Genomic DNA, 18,577 nt, shown 5'->3' on the forward strand with positions numbered 1-18,577 from the left:
GGGATGGAATAAAAATTCAAGGGGATGGAATGAGGGAATTCAGGGGGATGAAATAGGGGAATTCAAGGGGATGGAATAAGGGAATTCAAGGGATGGAATGAGGGAATTCAAGGGATGGAATAAAAATTCAAGGGGATGGAATGAGGGACTCCAGAGGATGGAATGAGGGAATTCAAGGGGATGGAATGAGGGACTCCAGAGGATGGAATGAGGGAATTCAAGGGGATTGAATAAGGGCCTCCAGAGAATGGAATAAGAGAATTTAGGGGATGGAATGAGGGAGCTCCAAAGGATGGAATAAGGGACTTCATAGGATGGAATAAGGGAACTCAAGGGGATGGAATGAGGGACTCCAGAGCCACTACTGGCTCAGGCAGAGCCGTGCAATTCCTTTTTCATTCCCGTCGGGAGCCGCCAGGCCCGCAGTGAAATCCTTTCCCTGCAGGTGTCGCCGCTGGATTGGGAATCGGAGCTTTTCCTTTCATTTTCGGCTCCGGCCCCAGCCGAGGGTTCCCCTTTCACTCCTGCTCGGAGCTCGATATTTGGGATCAACTGAGCCACCGGGATGAGTTTTGCTTGACTGCTTCAGTGCTTGGAAAAATGGAATGGAAAGGCAATAATTCCTTGGATCCCACCCTGAATTAATGTCATGGAATCACGGGATGGTTTGGGTTGGGAATGACCTTAAAGCTCATCCAGTCTCTGCCGTGGGCAGGGACACCTCCCACCATCCCAGGTTTTTCCAAGCCCCATCCAGCCTGGAATTGAATATTCTTCCATGGCACATCCTGTGCCTTTCCTAAACCACCCTGTGCTTTTCCTAAAGGATTTAAGCTCCGTTTAAAGCTGCTTTTTCCAGGGAATCCGAGCAGGTGAACGTGCCCCGTGGGTGGGCTGGGGGAGGAGCAGCAGCTGGGCTGGGGCTGCACTTCAAAGCTGCTCTGCAAAGCTCCCTGGGTGGTTCTAAAAACCTCCCTGCACCTTAATCTTCTCCAGCAGAGAGACCACAAAGAGTTTATTGCGTGAAGGGCCAATTATTAACTCGATTTTCCTCCCTCCCACCCCCCCCCCACACACACAAAGGTTTGAAGGCTTTGTAGGCTCGGGGAGAAGCAGCAGTTCTAGGGCTTGGCTTGGTTTAAACCTCTGGGGGAGGTTTTTCCAAGTGATTTAATTCCTGGGAGGGATTTTTTTGAATGTCATTTGTGTTGTCATGAGTCCCTTAAACTCTTCTTCCCTTTGCCCACAGAAGCTGTGGCTGCCCCTGGATCCCTGGAAGTGTCCCAGGCCAGGATGGAGCAGCCTGGGAGAGTGGGAGGTGTTGGGGTTGGAACTGGATGGTCTTTAAGGTCCCTTCCATCCCAAACCATTCCATGATCTTCCAGCTCAGGAGTGTTTGTTCCTCAGCTCTAAGAATTGACTCTCAAACTGTTTTTTCCCTCTGGTGACAAATCCAGAGGAACTGGGGCCTGTTTGTTCTCCTGTTTGCACAGAGAGGATTTGATCCCTGGCTCTCCTCCCCTGCCAGGAGCAGAGGTTCCATGGATTTATATTTCTCTCAGTGCCTGAACAGTGCTGGGGGACATGTCAAGACCATAAACATGGTTTTAGTCATTTTGAGACCCAAAAGGCTTCAGAGAAGCCTTTCAAGATCTCCTGGGCTTGGACATCTGGAGATCCCAAGAGGGATTTCAGGCAACCTCTGGCCCCTTCTCTCTGTGCTGGGCAGCACCCAAGGGGCAAAGCTTGTTGCCCAGAGAAGCTGTGGCTGCCCCTGGATCCCTGGAAGTGTCCAAGGCCAGGATGGAGCAACCTGGGAGAGTGGAATGTGTCCCTTTGAAGTGTTGTCAGGAGTTCTTATCTCTCTTATCAAGCCACGTTTCCTCCCCTGGCTTTACAGATGTAACATTTTACGTTGCTGTTTGTTGTTTCCACCTTAATATCGATCTTAATTCTGATTTGTTAGGGATTATTTGCATCAAACCTGCCGTGCTTTTGCACCAGAACTCAGCCACATCAGGGGGCAGCTCTGAGGTGCTCCTGCCACCTAAATAAACCCCTTCCCTTTGTGCCAACAATTGCTTCGGGATAATCTTTGAGCAGAGACAGCCTAAGCTCTGTGTTAACTCCCCAAGAACGTTCTCCCGAGCCGAGTGAGGTTTAATAACAGGTTTCCTGTGTCAGACTTTCCCTCCCCTAAATCCAAGTGTGCTCTCTGCAGGAGAGCTGCTTTCTCTCCCCCCTCGGAGCTTTGTTTTGTGTGGGGGCGGTTGGTTGCTGGGTTTGTTTGTTGTTAACGACTGGAAATTACTCTTGAGGCCTTTATTAAAGCGTCGTGATTCCCCTCCCCGATTAAAACCTGCAAACAAACTTCAGGTGTGTTTATCCCTCGAGATGAGAGGCTCGTGGCTGAACTCTCCTCCCTTTTCTCTTCACGTCTCCCTTGGCCCCTGAGCTGCTTTTCCCTGCCAGGCTCCATAAAATTATCCCTGGAGGCAGCAGTTCCTTGTCTGCTGCAGCAACTGCCGTTTTCCTGGACTTCTTAATCCTTCAGCTGGGTTGTTTTGTCTGAGTTTCCAGCTCTTTTTCTCTCCTTGCAGGCCTTTCTTTTCTCTGTCCTTTTATTGATGATTTAGATGAGGGGATGGAGGGAACCATCAGCACATTGCAGGTGACCCCAAGCTGGGGGAGTGTTGATGTGCTGGAAGGCAGGAGGGCTCTGCAGAGGGCCCTGGCCAGGCTGGATCCATGGGCTGATTGCAAGGGGCTGAGGTTCCCCAAGGCCAAGGGCCGGGTCCTGCCCTTTGGCCACAAGAAGCCCCTGCAGCTGCAGGCTGGGCCAGAGGGGCTGGAGAGCAGCCAGGCAGGAAGGGAGCTGGGAGTTGGGCTGGGCAGGGAGCTGAAGAGGAGCCCGAGGGTGGCCAGGGGGGCAAGAGGGCCAAGGGCTGCTGGGCTGGCTGAGGAAGAGTGTGGCAGCAGGAGCAGGGCAGGGCTTGTGCCCCTGGGCTGGGCGCTGGGGAGGCCACCCCTGGAGTGCTGTGTCCAGCTCTGGGCCCTGAGCTCAGGAAGGCCCTGGAGGGGCTGGAGCAGGGGCAGAGAAGAGCAGCCAGGCTGGGGAAGGGACTGGAGCCCAAGTGCTGGGAGGAGAGGCTGAGGGAGCTGGGGGGGCTCAGCCTGGAGAGGAGGAGGCTCAGGGGAGACCTCCTCACTCTCTGCAACTCCCTGCCAGGAGGGGGGAGCCGGGGGGGTTGGGCTCTTTTCCCAGGCAACCATCAGCAAGACAAGAGGGCTCGGTCTTCAGCTGTGCCAGGGGAGGTTTAGGTTGGATATCAGGAAGAATTTCTTTGCAGAGAGGGTGCTCAGCCATTGGAATGGGCTGCCCAGGGAAGTGGGGGATTCTCCATCCCTGGAGGTGTTTAAGGACAGACTGGATGTGGCATCAGTGCCATGGGCTGGGAACCACGGCGGGGTTGGATCAAGGGTTGGGCTGGAGGATCTCAGAGGTCCCTTCCAACCCAGCTGATTCTGGGATTCTGGGATCCGCCTCTGAAACCTCCCCCGTGGCCACACAACCAAACAACTCCAACACTCTCATCCCCACAAGGAGAATTAATTTGGATTCCATGTGCGAACTGAGCCAGATCAGGAGAATTGGGGAGGGATCTCAAACTGGAAAATGTCATCTGGGAATTAAAAGAAATCATTTCAGAGCTGATATTTATCCCTCCTCCAGCAAGGAGTGGAGGAACATCAGCAGGAAGGACCGTGAGGGATCCAAACACACCCAGATGGGCAGGGAAGGCTGAGAAACCCTCCCGTGGTTTGATGTTGGGGGAAGAAAAGCAGTGAAAGGAACAGTTATCTCGCCTCGAAGTGCCTTAAATGACTTTAATCAGACCGTGCAAACCCTGTCGGAGAAAAGGAGCTCTCCTGGGGTGGTTCCCGGGGCTCGTTCCTGGCTCCAGGATATCAGCGCTACTTACACGTGTTTACTTTTTTTTTTTCTTGCGTTTGGCAAAGAAAGTAAAAGCATTAAACGATCCCTTTTGTAAGAGCAAAGTACACCTCGGAGAGCCCTCGGAACGTGTAAATATTTAGACTGTGAAGTCACTCGGTGCTGCTTTTTACCACCCACCTCCTCGGGGCTTTTCCTCTTCCCATCTTGCCCTCGGTTGTTTTAGAGACGTTAAATCCACAGCTCCTCCCTGCACCGTTTCCTGCCCAGCTCTTGGGCCTCCTCACTCTTTTCTCTCAGTAGGATCATTGGAAAATAATCCCAAAGTCTCCTTTCCTCGTGTTTTCCTCCCTCATTCCCCTCCTGCCCGAGTCTGACCCTGCCCCGTGGGTTAAGTGTTAAATCCCCTTCGGCTTTTTATAGCCCTGCTGAAGGCAAGGAGGCGAAATTCCCGAAGAATAAAGGTCCCTGTGCTGTTCCCAAAAATATTTGGGTGTTAAGTAGAACGAGACTGACGTTTGTGAGGCTCCTTTTTCCTGCCTGCACCAGTTTTGGAGCTACCTATTTGTACCCCCCCCCGGTAAATCTCTTCCAAAGCTTTGTCTAGTCCCGTCCTGATCCCGCATGGACTTTTCCCCTCCAGCTTTTGGCAGGATTCCCGCAGCTCTCGGGGGTGTGCCGAGGCCGGGAAAGCCTCTCCTCCCCCAAAAAAGGGCAGGAAGAAGGGCCGTGACCTCCCCCACGCCCGGCACTTTGTGGCTGCTGCAGAACCGCCTGGAGCGGGAGGGGAAAAGGCCGGCCGGGATTCTCCCGGGTTTGTTTGGGGTGTGAATCACCAGCAATTACAAGCACATTGTTGATGTTCTGGTGAGCTGCGAACCCGCACGTGGCAGCTCCTCCAGCCCCGTCACCTCCTCCCCTTGGAGAGCCCGGAGCTGCAGTGCGGTCAGATTTATTATTTTAGAATCAAAAGAAAAAGCTTTGCTCTCCAAGCTGGTTTTTGAGAGCTTTTTCCAGCCACATAGAATCCCAGAATCAGCTGGGTTGGAAGGGACCTCCGAGATCGTCCAGCCCAACCCTTGATCCAACCCCGCCGTGGTTCCCAGCCCATGGCACTGATGCCACATCCAGTCTGTCCTTAAACACCTCCAGGGATGGAGAATCCCCCACTTCCCTGGGCAGCCCATTCCAATGGCTGAGCACCCTCTCTGCAAAGAAATTCTTCCTGATATCCAACCTAAACCTCCCCTGGCACAGCTTGAGACCGAGCCCTCTTGTCTTGCTGATGGTTGCCTGGGAGCAGAGCCCAACCCCCCCCGGCTCCCCCCTCCTGGCAGGGAGTTGCAGAGAGTGAGGAGGTCTCCCCTGAGCCTCCTCCTCTCCAGGCTGAGCCCCCCCAGCTCCCTCAGCCTCTCCTCCCAGCACTTGGGCTCCAGTCCCTTCCCCAGCCTGGCTGCTCTTCTCTGCCCCTGCTCCAGCCCCTCCAGGGCCTTCCTGAGCTCAGGGCCCAGAGCTGGACACAGCACTCCAGGGGTGGCCTCCCCAGCGCCCAGCCCAGGGGCACAAGCCCTGCCCTGCTCCTGCTGCCACACTCTTCCTCAGCCAGCCCAGCAGCCCTTGGCCCTCTTGCCCCCCTGGCCACCCTCGGGCTCCTCTTCAGCTCCCTGCCCAGCCCAACTCCCAGCTCCCTTCCTGCCTGGCTGCTCTCCAGTCCCTCTGGCCCAGCCTGCAGCTGCAGGGGCTTCTTGTGGCCCAAGGGCAGGACCCGGCCCTTGGCCTTGGGGAACCTCAGCCCCTTGCAATCAGCCCATGGATCCAGCCTGGCCAGGGCCCTCTGCAGAGCCCTCCTGCCTTCCAGCACATCAACACTCCCCCAGCTTGGGGTCACCTGCAATGTGCTGATGGTTCCCTCCATCCCCTCACCTAAATCATCAATAAAGACATTAAACAGGACTGGGCCCAGCTCTGATCCCTGGGGGGATCATGTTCCATCTCAGCACATGAAGCTGGTGTTTCCTTCACCCAAGCCTGACTAAACTCTTGTTGGGCTCATGTTTGCAAAGATATCTGAGAACTCAGTGGCATCTTTTCCATCACATTAAGTTGCTGTTTTGAGCCCAAAAACTGGCACAACTTTCATCCAAATCAGGAGCTGCGGGGGCAGTTTGGATACAAAAAGCCAGAGCAGGCAGCTGAAAAAAAAAAAAAAGAGGAAAGTTTGTGTCTGTCAGCGCTAAAATGTGTCTTTTGCTGAGCCTTCTCTTGTGATAACTCTCAATATTTATTGCCCTGAGCTGGGTTCCCACGAGGACTCAAAATAGTCGTCTGGGTTTGAAGCCCAGCGGCCCTGGGCTGGCACAGCTCTCTCTCCCATGGATTGTGGGCACTTGGAATTCCTCTGGCCAGACCACTCTCCCCTGGGAATGTTCAAAATAGGTACCCTGGGGGTGACCCCGAGTGGGAACTGGGTTAAAAACAACCCAGTGCAGCTCCACGTGGGGCCTTTGGCCTGGAAATGTGGGAAAAGGGAGGAGTTCACTCAGAGCCCTGAGTTTTTGGGAATTCAAACCAGCAGGTCGAGTTAACCTGGAGGGGTCTGGGGGTCATTAAAGCACCCAAAGGCCTTCACTTTGGGCCAGGAAAACACTGTATGAAGGTGCCTTGTCTGCAGTCCAGCCTCTGTGAGTCAGTGCTTTCCTGCAGGAATGGCTGTTGCTTCCTTTCCCTCTCCTGCTGGATCCAACCCAGAGTCCAAAATGTTTCTTTGTGGCATTTTCTGGGCTCGTGCAGATCCCCTGCTCACATCAAATGTAACAGCTCTGCTTGGAGAAGTCTTTTTCTTGTACTGGTTGTGGTTTTTCTGGGACACATTTCTGACCTTGGGACCAAAATCTTTCTCATTTTTCCTTGGATCAAATCCAGATTCCTAAACATGGCATTTTCTGTGCTCGTGCATATCACCTGGTCACATTAAACTTAACATTTCTGCATTGAAAAGTCTGGGGTTTGTGCTGCTGGTGGTTTTTTGGGACTCATTTCTGACCTTGATCTTTCCCTCTCCTCCTTGGATCCAGCCCAGAGTCCAAAATGTTTCTTTGTGGCATTTTCTGTGCTCGTGCAGATCCCCTGCTCACATCAAATGTAACAGCTCTGCTTGGAGAAATCTGGTTTTTTGTGCTGCTGGTGGTTTTTCTGGGATTCTTTTCTGACCTTGGGACCAAAATCTTTCCCTCTCCTCCTTGGATCCAATCCAGATTCCTAAATCTTTATTTGTGGCATTTTCTGGGCTTGTCCATGTCCACCTGCTCACATGAAATGTAACATCTCTGCTTTGAGAAATCTGGTTTTTTTTGTGCTGGTTGTGGTTTTTCTGTGATTTATTTCTGACCTTGATCTTTCCCTCTCCTCCCTGGATCCAATCCAGATCCCAAAATGGTTTTTTGTGGCATTTTCTGGGCTTGTCCACCTGCTCACATGGAGTGTAACATTTCTGTATTGAGAAGTCTTTTTTTTTTGTGCTAATTGTGGTTTTTCTGGGACTCATTTCTGACCTTGGGACCAAAATCTTTCCCTCTCCTCCTTGGATCCAATCCAGATTCCAAAATATTTATTTGTGGCATTTTCTGTGCTGTGCAGATCCCCTGCTCACACAAAATGTAACATCTCTGCTTGGAGAAATCTGGGTTTTTTTGTGCTGGTGCTTTCTGGGCCACATTTCTGCCCTCAGGACAAAAACCCCTGCAGTGCTTGTGAACTATTTAAAGCAAATTTAGTCAGATTTTATCCCGAAGTACCTGCTCTCCCAGGGCCCAGCTCGCATGACATGATCCAATGAGCCAAAAATGTCTATGAACTTCATGTCTGAGCTCTGGGGAGGAATTCCAGGAGCTGGCAGATTAATTCCACCCCACTTTGGGCACTTAAAAGCCCCATTCCTTAAAGTGGAGCCGTTCCTTTTTAGCCCCTGGAGAAGCAGAGGCGCCTCCAGGGCAGAGCCAAGCTTAAAATTCCTGGCTGGAGGTGTCAGGAGTGACAGGGATGGCTGGACAAGTGACACATGAGCTGGGAGATGAGCCCAGCCTGGCAGGAAAAGGGCTTTTATTCCTGCTGCTGGTTTTTAAGGATCAGGATTATCCCCCTAGCTCATCAATCCCACTGATTGACAAGGGCCTGCTGCTCCAAGGGCCTGCTGCTCCAAATTTGGGAGCTGGGAGGATCCTTGGATCTGCCCTGGGAGCAAAGTCCTCTGCCAGGGATGATCCCATCCCACAGCAGCCAAATCTTTTCTCAGCTGCTTCCTGCAGCTCTGCTCCTGGGTGTTTGCATCCCATCCCTGGAAAAGGGAGCAGCTCCTGGGATGGGAAGAGCCAGCCCTCAATCATGGATCAGGTCCAGGGATGGCTGGACAAGTGACACCTGAGCCAGGAGATGAGCCCAGCCTGGCAGGAAAAGGGGAACCAACCTTTGGCACGTGGCTTTTATTCCTGCTGCTGGTTTTTAGGGATCAGGATTGTCCCCCCAGCTCATCAATCCCACTGACTGACAAGGGCCTGGTGCTCCAAATTTGGGAGCTGGGAGGATCCTTGGATCTGCCCCGGGAGCTGAGTCCTCTGCCAGGGATGATCCCATCTTTTCTCAGCTGCTTCCTCCAGCTCTGCTCCTGGGTGTTTGCATCCCATCCCTGGAAAAGGGAACAGCTCCTGGAGTGGGAAGAGCCAGCCCTCAATCATGGATCAGGTCCTTCTGTCAGCAGCTTTCACTTTTCTCTTCCTAAAGAAGCGAGTTTTGCTCTTTCTAGGGATGGATTATCCCCCCCCAGTCCTACCTTCCAGGAATTCCTGCCTGGAGAAGGCGATTCCCTCGGGACAGCCCTACCCTGGCACGTGTGGGGAGCAGAGGCTGCTCCTGGATTCCATGGATTCCAGGGATGGAGGACTGGGAAGAACTGGGGAGATGCTCTGGGGCATCACTGGCAGGAAGAGCTGCAGTGACAGGACAAGGGGTACAAACTGAAAGAGGGGAAAGTCAGGTTGGATATTTATTGGGAAGAAGGATGGTGAGGCCCTGGAATAGTTTCCCCAGGGAGGCTGTGGATGCCACATCCCTGGAAGCGTCCAAGGCCAGCTTGGAGCAACCTGGGCTAGTGGGAGGGACTGGGAGTGGAACTGGATGATCTCTAAGGTCCCTTCCAACCCCTAATTCCATGATTTCGTGCTGCTGAGGCCGAGCTCCCTCCCACGCCTTGTACTCCTGGAACACCACAGCTCCCGTCCAGGGGTGCTTGGCCACGGCCTGGAACTGCTCCAAACATCCCAGATTTCTGTGCTTCCTCCTCCAGGTTCTCTGGGCTGGTTCTGCTCCAAGAGTTATCCCAGCGGGGCAGCTCCAAAGCTTTCCCTCCCCAGGCTGGTGTTTGCTCCCTTCCCAAGGACACGGCGATTCCCTCGGGACAGCCCTGCCCTGGCACGTGTGGGGAGCAGAGGCTGCTCCTGGATTCCATGGATTCCAGGGATGGAGGACTGGGAAGAGCTGGGGAGATGCTCTGGGGCATCACTGGCAGGAAGAGCTGCAGTGACAGGACAAGGGGTACAAACTGAAAGAGGGGAAAGTCAGGTTGGATATTTATTGGGAAGAAGGATGGTGAGGCCCTGGAATAGTTTCCCCAGGGAGGCTGTGGATGCCACATCCCTGGAAGCGTCCAAGGCCAGCTTGGAGCAACCTGGGCTAGTGGGAGGGACTGGGAGTGGAACTGGATGATCTCTAAGGTCCCTTCCAACCCCTAATTCCATGATTTCGTGCTGCTGAGGCCAAGAGACACCAGCTTCATCCCACACCTTGTACTCCTGGAACACCACAGCTCCCGTCCAGGGGTGCTTGGCCACGGCCTGGAACTGCTCCAAACATCCCAGATTTCTGTGCTTCCTCCTCCAGGTTCTCTGGGCTGGTTCTGCTCCAAGAGTTATCCCAGCAGAGCAGCTCCAAAGCTTTCCCTCCCCAGGCTGGTGTTTGCTCCCTCCGAGCTCGGCCGGCTCCGGTGTTTGCGGAGTTATGTCATGGATTAACTCCCTGGAACAGCAAATAACCCTCCCCGGGGACTCCTGGCACCTGTCCCGGGGCAGAGCTGCAGCCCTGCACTGGGAACACCAACATGGAACTCTGGGAAAGGGATTGGGCTGGGAAGAGAGGAGCCTGCACCGTGTCCTGCTGGAATGATCTCGTCCCATTGAAGGGATCTTATCCTACTGGAAGGATCTTGTCCTGCTGAAGGGATCTTGTCCCATTGAAGGGATCTCGTCCTACTGAAGGGGTTTTGTCCTGCTGGGATGATCTTGTCCTGCTGGAATTATCTTGTCCCACTGGAAAGATCTTGTCCCACTGAAAAGATCTTATCCCGCTGAAGGGATCTTCTCCCACTGGAGGGATCTTGTCCCACTAAAAGGATCTTGTCCTACCAAAAGGATCTTGTCCCACTGAAGAGGTTTTGTCCTGCTGGGATGATCTTGTTCTACTGAAAGGATCTTGTCCCACTGAAGGGATCTTCTCCTACTGAAAGGATCTTGTCCCACTAAAAGGATCTTGTCCCACTGAAAGGATCTTGTCCCACTGAAGGGGTTTTGTCCTGCTGGGATGATCTTGTCCTACTGAAAGGATCTTGTCCCCCTGAAAGGATCTTGTCCCACTGAAAGGATCTTGAAGGGATCTTGTCCCACTGAAGGGCTCTTGTCCCACTGAAGGGCTCTTGTCCCACTAAAAGGCTCTTCCCTTTCTCCTGCAGAAAGCCCTGCCAGCCTCAGCCAGTGTCAGGGAGCTTGGGATTGCCCCCCTTTTCCTTGGAGCTGGGCAGGGAAGCGTGGAGACAACTGGAAGGGAGATGTTTGACTCCTGAGGGAAGTGTGTGGTGGGAAGATATCCCTGCAGTGCTCCCCCAGAGCTGGATTGGCTGTGTTGGTGTGCAGAGGCTGCTCTGGGGCAGCTCCCTGGGGGATTATCCCAGGATATTCCAGGATATCAGGGCATGTTTCATCTCCTCAGGGCTTATCTGCCCCTATCCAGAGCCTCTGAGTGCAGCTCCACACTAAAGGCCTCTGAGATTCCAGGGCCCCTGTGAGGAGCAAACCCTTCAGGAATGGAAAAGCCACTTCTAAAAACACTTCTAAACCCACTTCCAAAACGTTCCTGCTCCCACTCCAACCTTTCCAGGTGCTTCCTTTGCTCGTTCCAAGAGCAGAGACCAAACTAACAGCAATTCCAGAGCATCTGGAAAAGCACGAGGAGCTCCCACCTCATTCCAGGAGTTTTCCTGCCTCCTGGAGAGCTGGCACCTCTGGAATTCCTGGTTGCTGCCCTGGAAACTTTACTGCAGCTTTTCCACCATTCCTTTGCTCCTTGGATCACTGGAACCACGAGGATCCCAATTCCTTTGGGTTCAAGCAGCCCCTTTTTCCTCCCCAGCCTGAATTTTTATTTCCTTCTTTGAGCCTTTCCAAATGTCCATCAAATTTATTTTTTGTTGTTGTTGTTCCTTCCAAAAAGGCTTTTTTTTTCCCCTCTGGAATAAAAAGTTTCCCTGGAGAAGAAACTTTTCAAGATAAACCCAGCCCTGAGTGCCCTCAGGCCAAGGTTTGTTTGCACAAACCCCTGGATATTGTTGGAGTTGGGAATATTAACTGGAAAAATCCAGTTTGGTGTTTGTTTTGTTTTTTTTTTCCCTGCAGAAAAGCTTTAAATCCAAATTCCAAAAAGCTCTTTGTGGCAGCTTTCCCACTCTTTGTCATTCCAAAAAGGAACTCACCTGTTTGGGGGGGGAAAAAAACCCTCCTTTTTAATCCATTCCTGTTCAATTCATTTTGGTGTTTAACTGCTGCAAGTGGTTTATATTTTATATTTAAGAACAACTTGCTCTGCAAACACACACCAAAAATCATTAAAAAAAGGAGAGGTTGGAAGTCAGAAGGGAAGGAAACCTGGAATGGCTGCCCAGCCTGAAAAATGTACTTTGGAGCTTTTAAAAAAAAAATAATTAAGGGAGCTGCCAGATCAAAACATTTCTTGCACTTTCCTGGAGAATTCATCCAAAACAAGGCCAAAAAAATTCAAATAAAAAAAATAAAAATAATGTTCAGGCTGTGAGTGGTGCTGATTAGGTGGATTTACAGGAAAAAGGGAATAAAAACAGTTCCAAGCACATCCATGGGAATTTGCTGCTGGGGAGTGAAGCTCTTCTGGTTTCCACACCCCTTTTTTTGGGGGTGTCTTTGTTGACCCCAAAAATCTTATTTATGGCTTTTTTTTTTCCCCTCTTTCCTTAAAAAAAACAACAAAAAAACCCACAAAAAATAAAAAAGTATCCAGTGAAGACAAGCCACAAAAAGATACTTAAAAAATATTTGAAGGAAACGTTTGCTTTTGGAGTTGCTTTAAAATTTAAAAATTGCTTTAAAATTAAAAAAAAATTAAAAAAAATAAAAAAAAATTTTAAAATTGCTTTAAAATTTAAAAATTTAAAAATTTAAAAATGGCTTTAAAATTAAAAAAAATTAAAAATTTAAAAATTGCTTTAAAATTAAAAAAATTAAAAATTGCTTTAAAATTTAAAAATTTAAAAATGGCTTTAAAATTAAAAAAATTTAAAAATTTAAAAATGGCTTTAAAATTAAAAAAATTTAAAAATTTAAAAATTGCTTTAAAATTAAAAAAAATTTAAAAATTTAAAAATTACTTTAAAACTTAAAAAAAAATTTAAAAATTTAAAAATTGCTTTAAAACTTAAAAAAAAATTTAAAATTTAAAAATTGCTTTAAAATTAAAAAGATTTAAAAATTTAAAAATTGCTTTAAAATTAAAAAAAGTTTAAAAATTTAAAAATTGCTTTAAAATTAAAAAGATTTAAAAATTTAAAAATTGCTTTAAAACTTAAAAAAAAAGCAGGTTTTTTTTCCCCTGCTCTTTATCCTTCCCCTCCTCAACTTCCCAACTCCGTAGGATCCCGGGCTGTTTATCCAAGGAAAGGTGGGGAACAATGAGAGTTTCCTCAGCTCCACTTCGACCTGAAACAATTCCCTGCCTGCCTTTATCGATCCTTTATCTCCTAAATCACCCAAACTTCCTCCATTATTCAGATTATCGAGGCCACATCCCCTCCCTTGCTATGTGGCCCGACAGGTTTTGTGCCCAGCACTTCCCCCCTCTCTCTCTCTCTCCACACTTCCAAACTTTTCCAGCTGATCCCACCCCCATTCCCTCTTTTAACCTTGACAAATCTCTGTTTATAAACAGGCTCTGGAAAAGCTGGGGATGAGCCTGGAACAATTCATTCCTTGGAGCAAAAAAAACCCCAAAAAACCAGGAATGTTTGTTCTTCCCGAGCTCGGGATTTGGAGGGATTTTGGAGGGATTTTTTTGTTTTGCTTGGCTGCAGCTTTTTTTTTGTTTTTAACCACCCCCAGGGGATTATTTTTGGGGCCTTCACATAACCCTTAATCACCTGGAAATATGAATCAGCCTCATTAATTAACAGTTGGGGCTCGAGGAGATAAGGAGAGAGAGGCTGGAGCTGCTCATCCTGTCTCCAAGCAGATTATCCCGGAGCCAGGGCTGCCAGGAAAGCTCTTTTTTCCAGGAAGTGACCCAACTCCAGCCCCTTTGTTGGGGATATCTCTGCATGGAATATCTTGGAGCAGCTCTGCAGTAAACAGGGCAATTAAGATATTAATCCAGCCCAGGGTAATTAATACACCAGCAGGCCGCTTCCTTTGGCTCTCTGCAGGTCCTGGGATGTTATTCCCAAGCTCCTTTCCATCCATCATCTTGTGTTTTGAGCCATGATCAGCCCTGCAGGGCCTCAACAGGCAGGGGAAATCTTCCAGGGTTGCTCATCCCTGCCCTTTCCCTGCCCTGTGCCCATCCCTGTGCCAGGAATGCCCAGCCCTGAGCTCCTGAGGCAGCCCCGAGCCTGGGACAGCACGGGGGAGGCTTCTCCAAGCAGAGATGTGACACTCCACGTGAGCAGAGCCCAGGAAATGCCACAAAGAAACATTTCGGAATCTGGGTTGGATCCAAGGAGGAGAGGGAAAGATCAAGGGCAGAAATAAATCACAGAAAAACCACAACCAGCACAAAAAACCCGATTTCTCCAAGCAGAGCTGTTACATTTGATGTGAGCAGGGGACCTGCACGAGCACAGAAAATTCCATGTTCAGGAATCTGGATTTGATCCAAGGAAAAATGAGAAAGATTTTGGTCCCAAGGTCAGAAATGTGTCCAAAAAAACCACCAGCAGCACAAAAAGAAAGACTTCTCCAAGCAGAGCTGTTACATTTGATGTGAGCAGGGGATCTGCACGAGCCCAGAAAATGCCACAAAGAAACATTTTGGAATCTGGGTTGGATCCAAGGAGGAGAGGGAAAGATCAAGGGCAGAAATGAGTCCCAACAAACCACCAGCAGCACCAAAAAAACAGATTTCTCAAAGCAGAGGTGTTACATTTGATGTGAGCAGGTGGACATGGACAAGCCCAGAAAATGCCACAAATAAAGATTTAGGAATCTGGGTTGGATCCAAGGAGGAGAGGGAAGGATTTTCATCCCAAGGTCGGAAATGTGTCCCAAAAAACCACAATTAGCACAAAAAAACAGATTACCATAGGAGAGCTGTTACATTTGATGTGAGCAGGGGATCTGCACGAGCACAGAAAATGCCACAAAGAAACATTTCGGGATCTGGGTTGGATCCAAGCAGGAGAGGGAAAGATCAAGGTCAGAAATGAGTCCCAGAAAAACACCACTAGCACAAAAAACAGACTTTTCAAAGCAGAAATGTTAAGTTTAATGTGAGCAGGTGGACGTGGACAAGCCCAGAAAATTCCACAAATAAATATTTAGGAATCTGGGTTGGATCCAAGGAGTAGAGAGAAAGATTTTGGTCCCAAGGTCAGAAATGAATCCCAGAAAAACCACAATTAGCACAAAAAAAACAGATTTCCATAGGAGAACTGTTACATTTGATGTGAGCAGGGGATCTGCACGAGCACAGAAAATGCCACAAAGAAACATTTTGGACTCTGTTCTGGATTTTCCAAGGAGGAGAGGGAATGATTTTGGTCCCAAGGTCAGAAATGTGTCCCAAAAATCCACAATTAGCAAAGAGCTCTTGGATGAGCTTCGCAGGCCCCGCCAGAGGAAAAACCATCCGGGAATTGTGCAGGAAGTGTCACTTATTGGGAGCCTCGTGGAGGGGACCCTGGGATGAGATGGGACAGAGCTTTGGGGTGGCAGAGGCTGCTTTTCCCTAAAGGGCTTTTCCCCACTTTGCACAGGGATCTGTTGCCCTCCATATCCGTTTATTCCCGTTCCCGGTGTTCCGGGCAGATCCCAGCTCCACGTGTTTGGCCTTGGAAAGGGAGGAGGATCACTCTGGGTGCTGTGGGGTGTGGGAAGGAGCAGTTTGTGGTTTCTGCTGTGCCCTCTTCTCTTGTTTGACTCCTTTACTGGACCCTTGAAGGGGAAATCATGGAATTATGGAATCATGGAATTATGGAACAGAAGGGACCTTAAAGCCCATCCAGTGCCACCCCTGCCATGGGCAGGGACACCTCCCACTATCCCAGGTTGCTCCAACCTGGCCTTGGACACTTCCAGGGATCCAGGGGCAGCCACAGCTTCTCTGGGAAATCCAGAGATCAAGAGATCCAACCTCCAGCCAGGAATTCCTTCCCAATATCCCATCTGCCCTCTGGCACTGGGAAGCCATTCCCTGTGTCCTGTCCCTCCATCCCTTGTCCCCAGTCCCTCTCCAGCTCTCCTGGAGCCCCTTTAGGCCCTGCCAGGGGCTCTCAGCTCTCCCTGGAGCCTTCTCTTCTCCAGGGGAACATTCCCAGCTCTCCCAGCCTGGCTCCAGAGCAGAGGGATCCAGAATCATGGAATCCCAGGATTGTCTGGGTGGGAAGGGACCTTAAATCCCATCCAGTCCCACCCCCTGCCATGGGCAGGGACACCTCCCACTATCCCAGGTTGCTCCAGCCTGGCCTTGGACACTCCCAGGGATCCAGGGGCAGCCACAGCTTCTCTGGGAATTCCATTCCAGCCCCTCCCAGCCAGCAATTCCTTCCCAATATCCCACCCATCCCTGCCCTCTGGCACTGGGAAACCATTCCCAACTCAAGCCCCCAAGTTTCCACGGTGGACTCTGAGCTGGAGAAATCCCTCTCCACCCTCATGGAGAGCTGGAAAACCGGGAGCTGCCTGATTTTGGAATGTGAATCCCATCCCCCTCCCCATCCCTACGACTCCTTTCCCAGGGAATTCCTCTCCTCCCCCATCCTTTCTCCTTTCCATGCTGGATAACCTGGATGTGGATTCCTGGGAGTTTTCCTGGATGCTTTTCCAGCCTCGTGGCGACTTCCAGGCCTCCCTTTTGGCTGCTGTTGGTGTCGGGAATTCCAAAATTCCTGGAATCCAGCAGTGCTCCTGCTTCCCAAACCATGAAACCCGGGATTCGGAGGCTCCGTTTGCGGCTCTGCTCGTTCCCTCTTTTATAATTTATTTTTATTATTTTTATTAATTAATTTATTATCATCATTATAGTTATAATTACTTCTTATGGTTTTTATTATTTTATATTATTTTGTATTTTACAGTAAATTTATAATTTATATAAATTATATAATTTATATAATTTATATATTTTTATTATTAATTTATATCATTTTTATTGCTATGTTATTTTATAGTATTTAGTTTATTGTTTTGTATTTTATAATTTATTTTTATTAATTTTATTAATTAATTTATTATCATAATTATAGTTATTATTACTTCTTATAGCTTTTATTATTTTATATTATTTTATATTATTTTGTATTTTACAGTAAATTTATAATTTATATTTTTATTTTATTATTAATTTATATCATTTTTATTGCTATGATATTTTATAGCATTTAGTTTATTGGTTTGTATTTTATAATTTATTATTTTTATTAATTAATTATCATAATTATAGTTATAATTACTCCTTATAGTTTTTATTATTTTATATTACTTTATATTATTTTATTGTTTTCCATTTGGTAATTTATTTTTATTATTTTTATTAATTTATTTATTATAATTATAGTTATTATTACTTCTTATAGTTTTTATTATTTTATATTATTTTATACTCTATATTATTTTATATTTTATAGATTATTTTCCATTTTTATTAATTTCTATTATTTTATTTATCTTCTTATTATATTATGTTTATTCCTTTAAACTATTTTATAGTCCATATTATTTTATATTTTATATATTATTTTCCATTTTTATTAATTTCTATTATTTTATTTAATTTCTTATTATATTATTTTTATTCTTTTAAATTGTTTTATAGTCTATATTATTTTATATTTTATAGATTATTTCCCATTTTTATTAATTTCCATTATTTAACTTCTTATTATATTATTTTTATTAATAATTTTATTACTTTAATTAATTTATTGTTTTAGATACGAACGTTATTTTTATTACTACATTTTATTTTTATTACTTAATTATTATTTTATATTCTTTTTATCAGAGTTATATTTTTATTGTTATTATTTTATTTTTATTATATATTTATGTAACTTATATAAGTTTATATAATTATAAGTTTATATATAATATATATAATATAATAATATATATAATATATTATATTATAATATATATTAAAATATGTTATATATTATATATTATATATAAAAATATTATGTATATTACAATATATAATATATGATGTTTAATATATTTATATTTAATATATTATATGTATTATATATTATATATTATATATAACATTATATAATATTAATATTAATATATAATATTAATATAATATATTTATTTAATATATTAATATATAGTATTAATATAGTATATTATATTAATATGTTAATATTAAATTTATTAATATTCAATATATTAATATTCAATATATTATATAATATATAATATATGTTATATATAATATATATTATAATATATAATATATATATTATATAATATATATAATATATAAGTTTATATATAAGTTATATCATTATATAACTTGGGAGGTTTTTCCACAGATCCCTTTACTGTAGAAAACCAGGATTTTCAATCCTGGGAATCCTTTCCAGCCTTTTGCTTCCCCCTTCCCAAAATCTTTGCTCCAACGTTCCCTGGGCTCTCCCAGGAAGGACCTGCTGGGCTTTGGGACCATCAAAACTTGGCTTGATCCACCTCAATCCTTTATTTCCCACAGGTACCCCCTGAGGAGAGGCAGCTCCTTCACATTCCTGACTCCAGGACCACACTGGGATTTCACCCTGGTGAGTGGAAATCCCGGAAAAAAAGCGGGAATGCAGAGGGAAAATTTGGAGAAGAAGGAAAATCCACCCATTCCTTCCCTCCTGAGCCTTCCCAGCTTTCCCAAGGTGCTTTTTGCCCCCAGGGATTGAGGGCAGGCTGGATATCCCGGGGTTTTCCTTCCTAAATCCTTATTTTCTGAGGGAATGCCATGGGCAGGATGGAAAACACAGCATAGGAATAAAGTGGGGTTTTTTATTCCTAAAAATCCCAAATTCTGGGTTTTATTTCATGTAGAGAAGCTCCCTGG

The 18,577-nt window shown here is 46.8% G+C and overlaps 1 protein-coding gene across 1 annotated transcript in view; it reads left to right on the top strand.

Moving 5' to 3' along the window:
- NET1 (neuroepithelial cell transforming 1) overlaps positions 1-18,577 on the top strand; it is a 63,467-nt gene that overhangs the window by 11,974 nt on the left and 32,916 nt on the right. The window contains exon 2 of the mRNA XM_051770686.1: positions 18,224-18,290. Within this exon, the coding sequence (XP_051626646.1) occupies positions 18,224-18,290 (67 nt within the window). The remainder of the gene's footprint in view (positions 1-18,223; positions 18,291-18,577) is intronic.

The sequence above is a fragment of the Manacus candei genome, unplaced genomic scaffold (assembly GCF_025592945.1).
Source record: "Manacus candei isolate 608988 ecotype Guabito, Panama unplaced genomic scaffold, ASM2559294v1 h1tg000123l, whole genome shotgun sequence".
Classification (NCBI taxonomy): Eukaryota; Metazoa; Chordata; class Aves; order Passeriformes; family Pipridae; genus Manacus; species Manacus candei.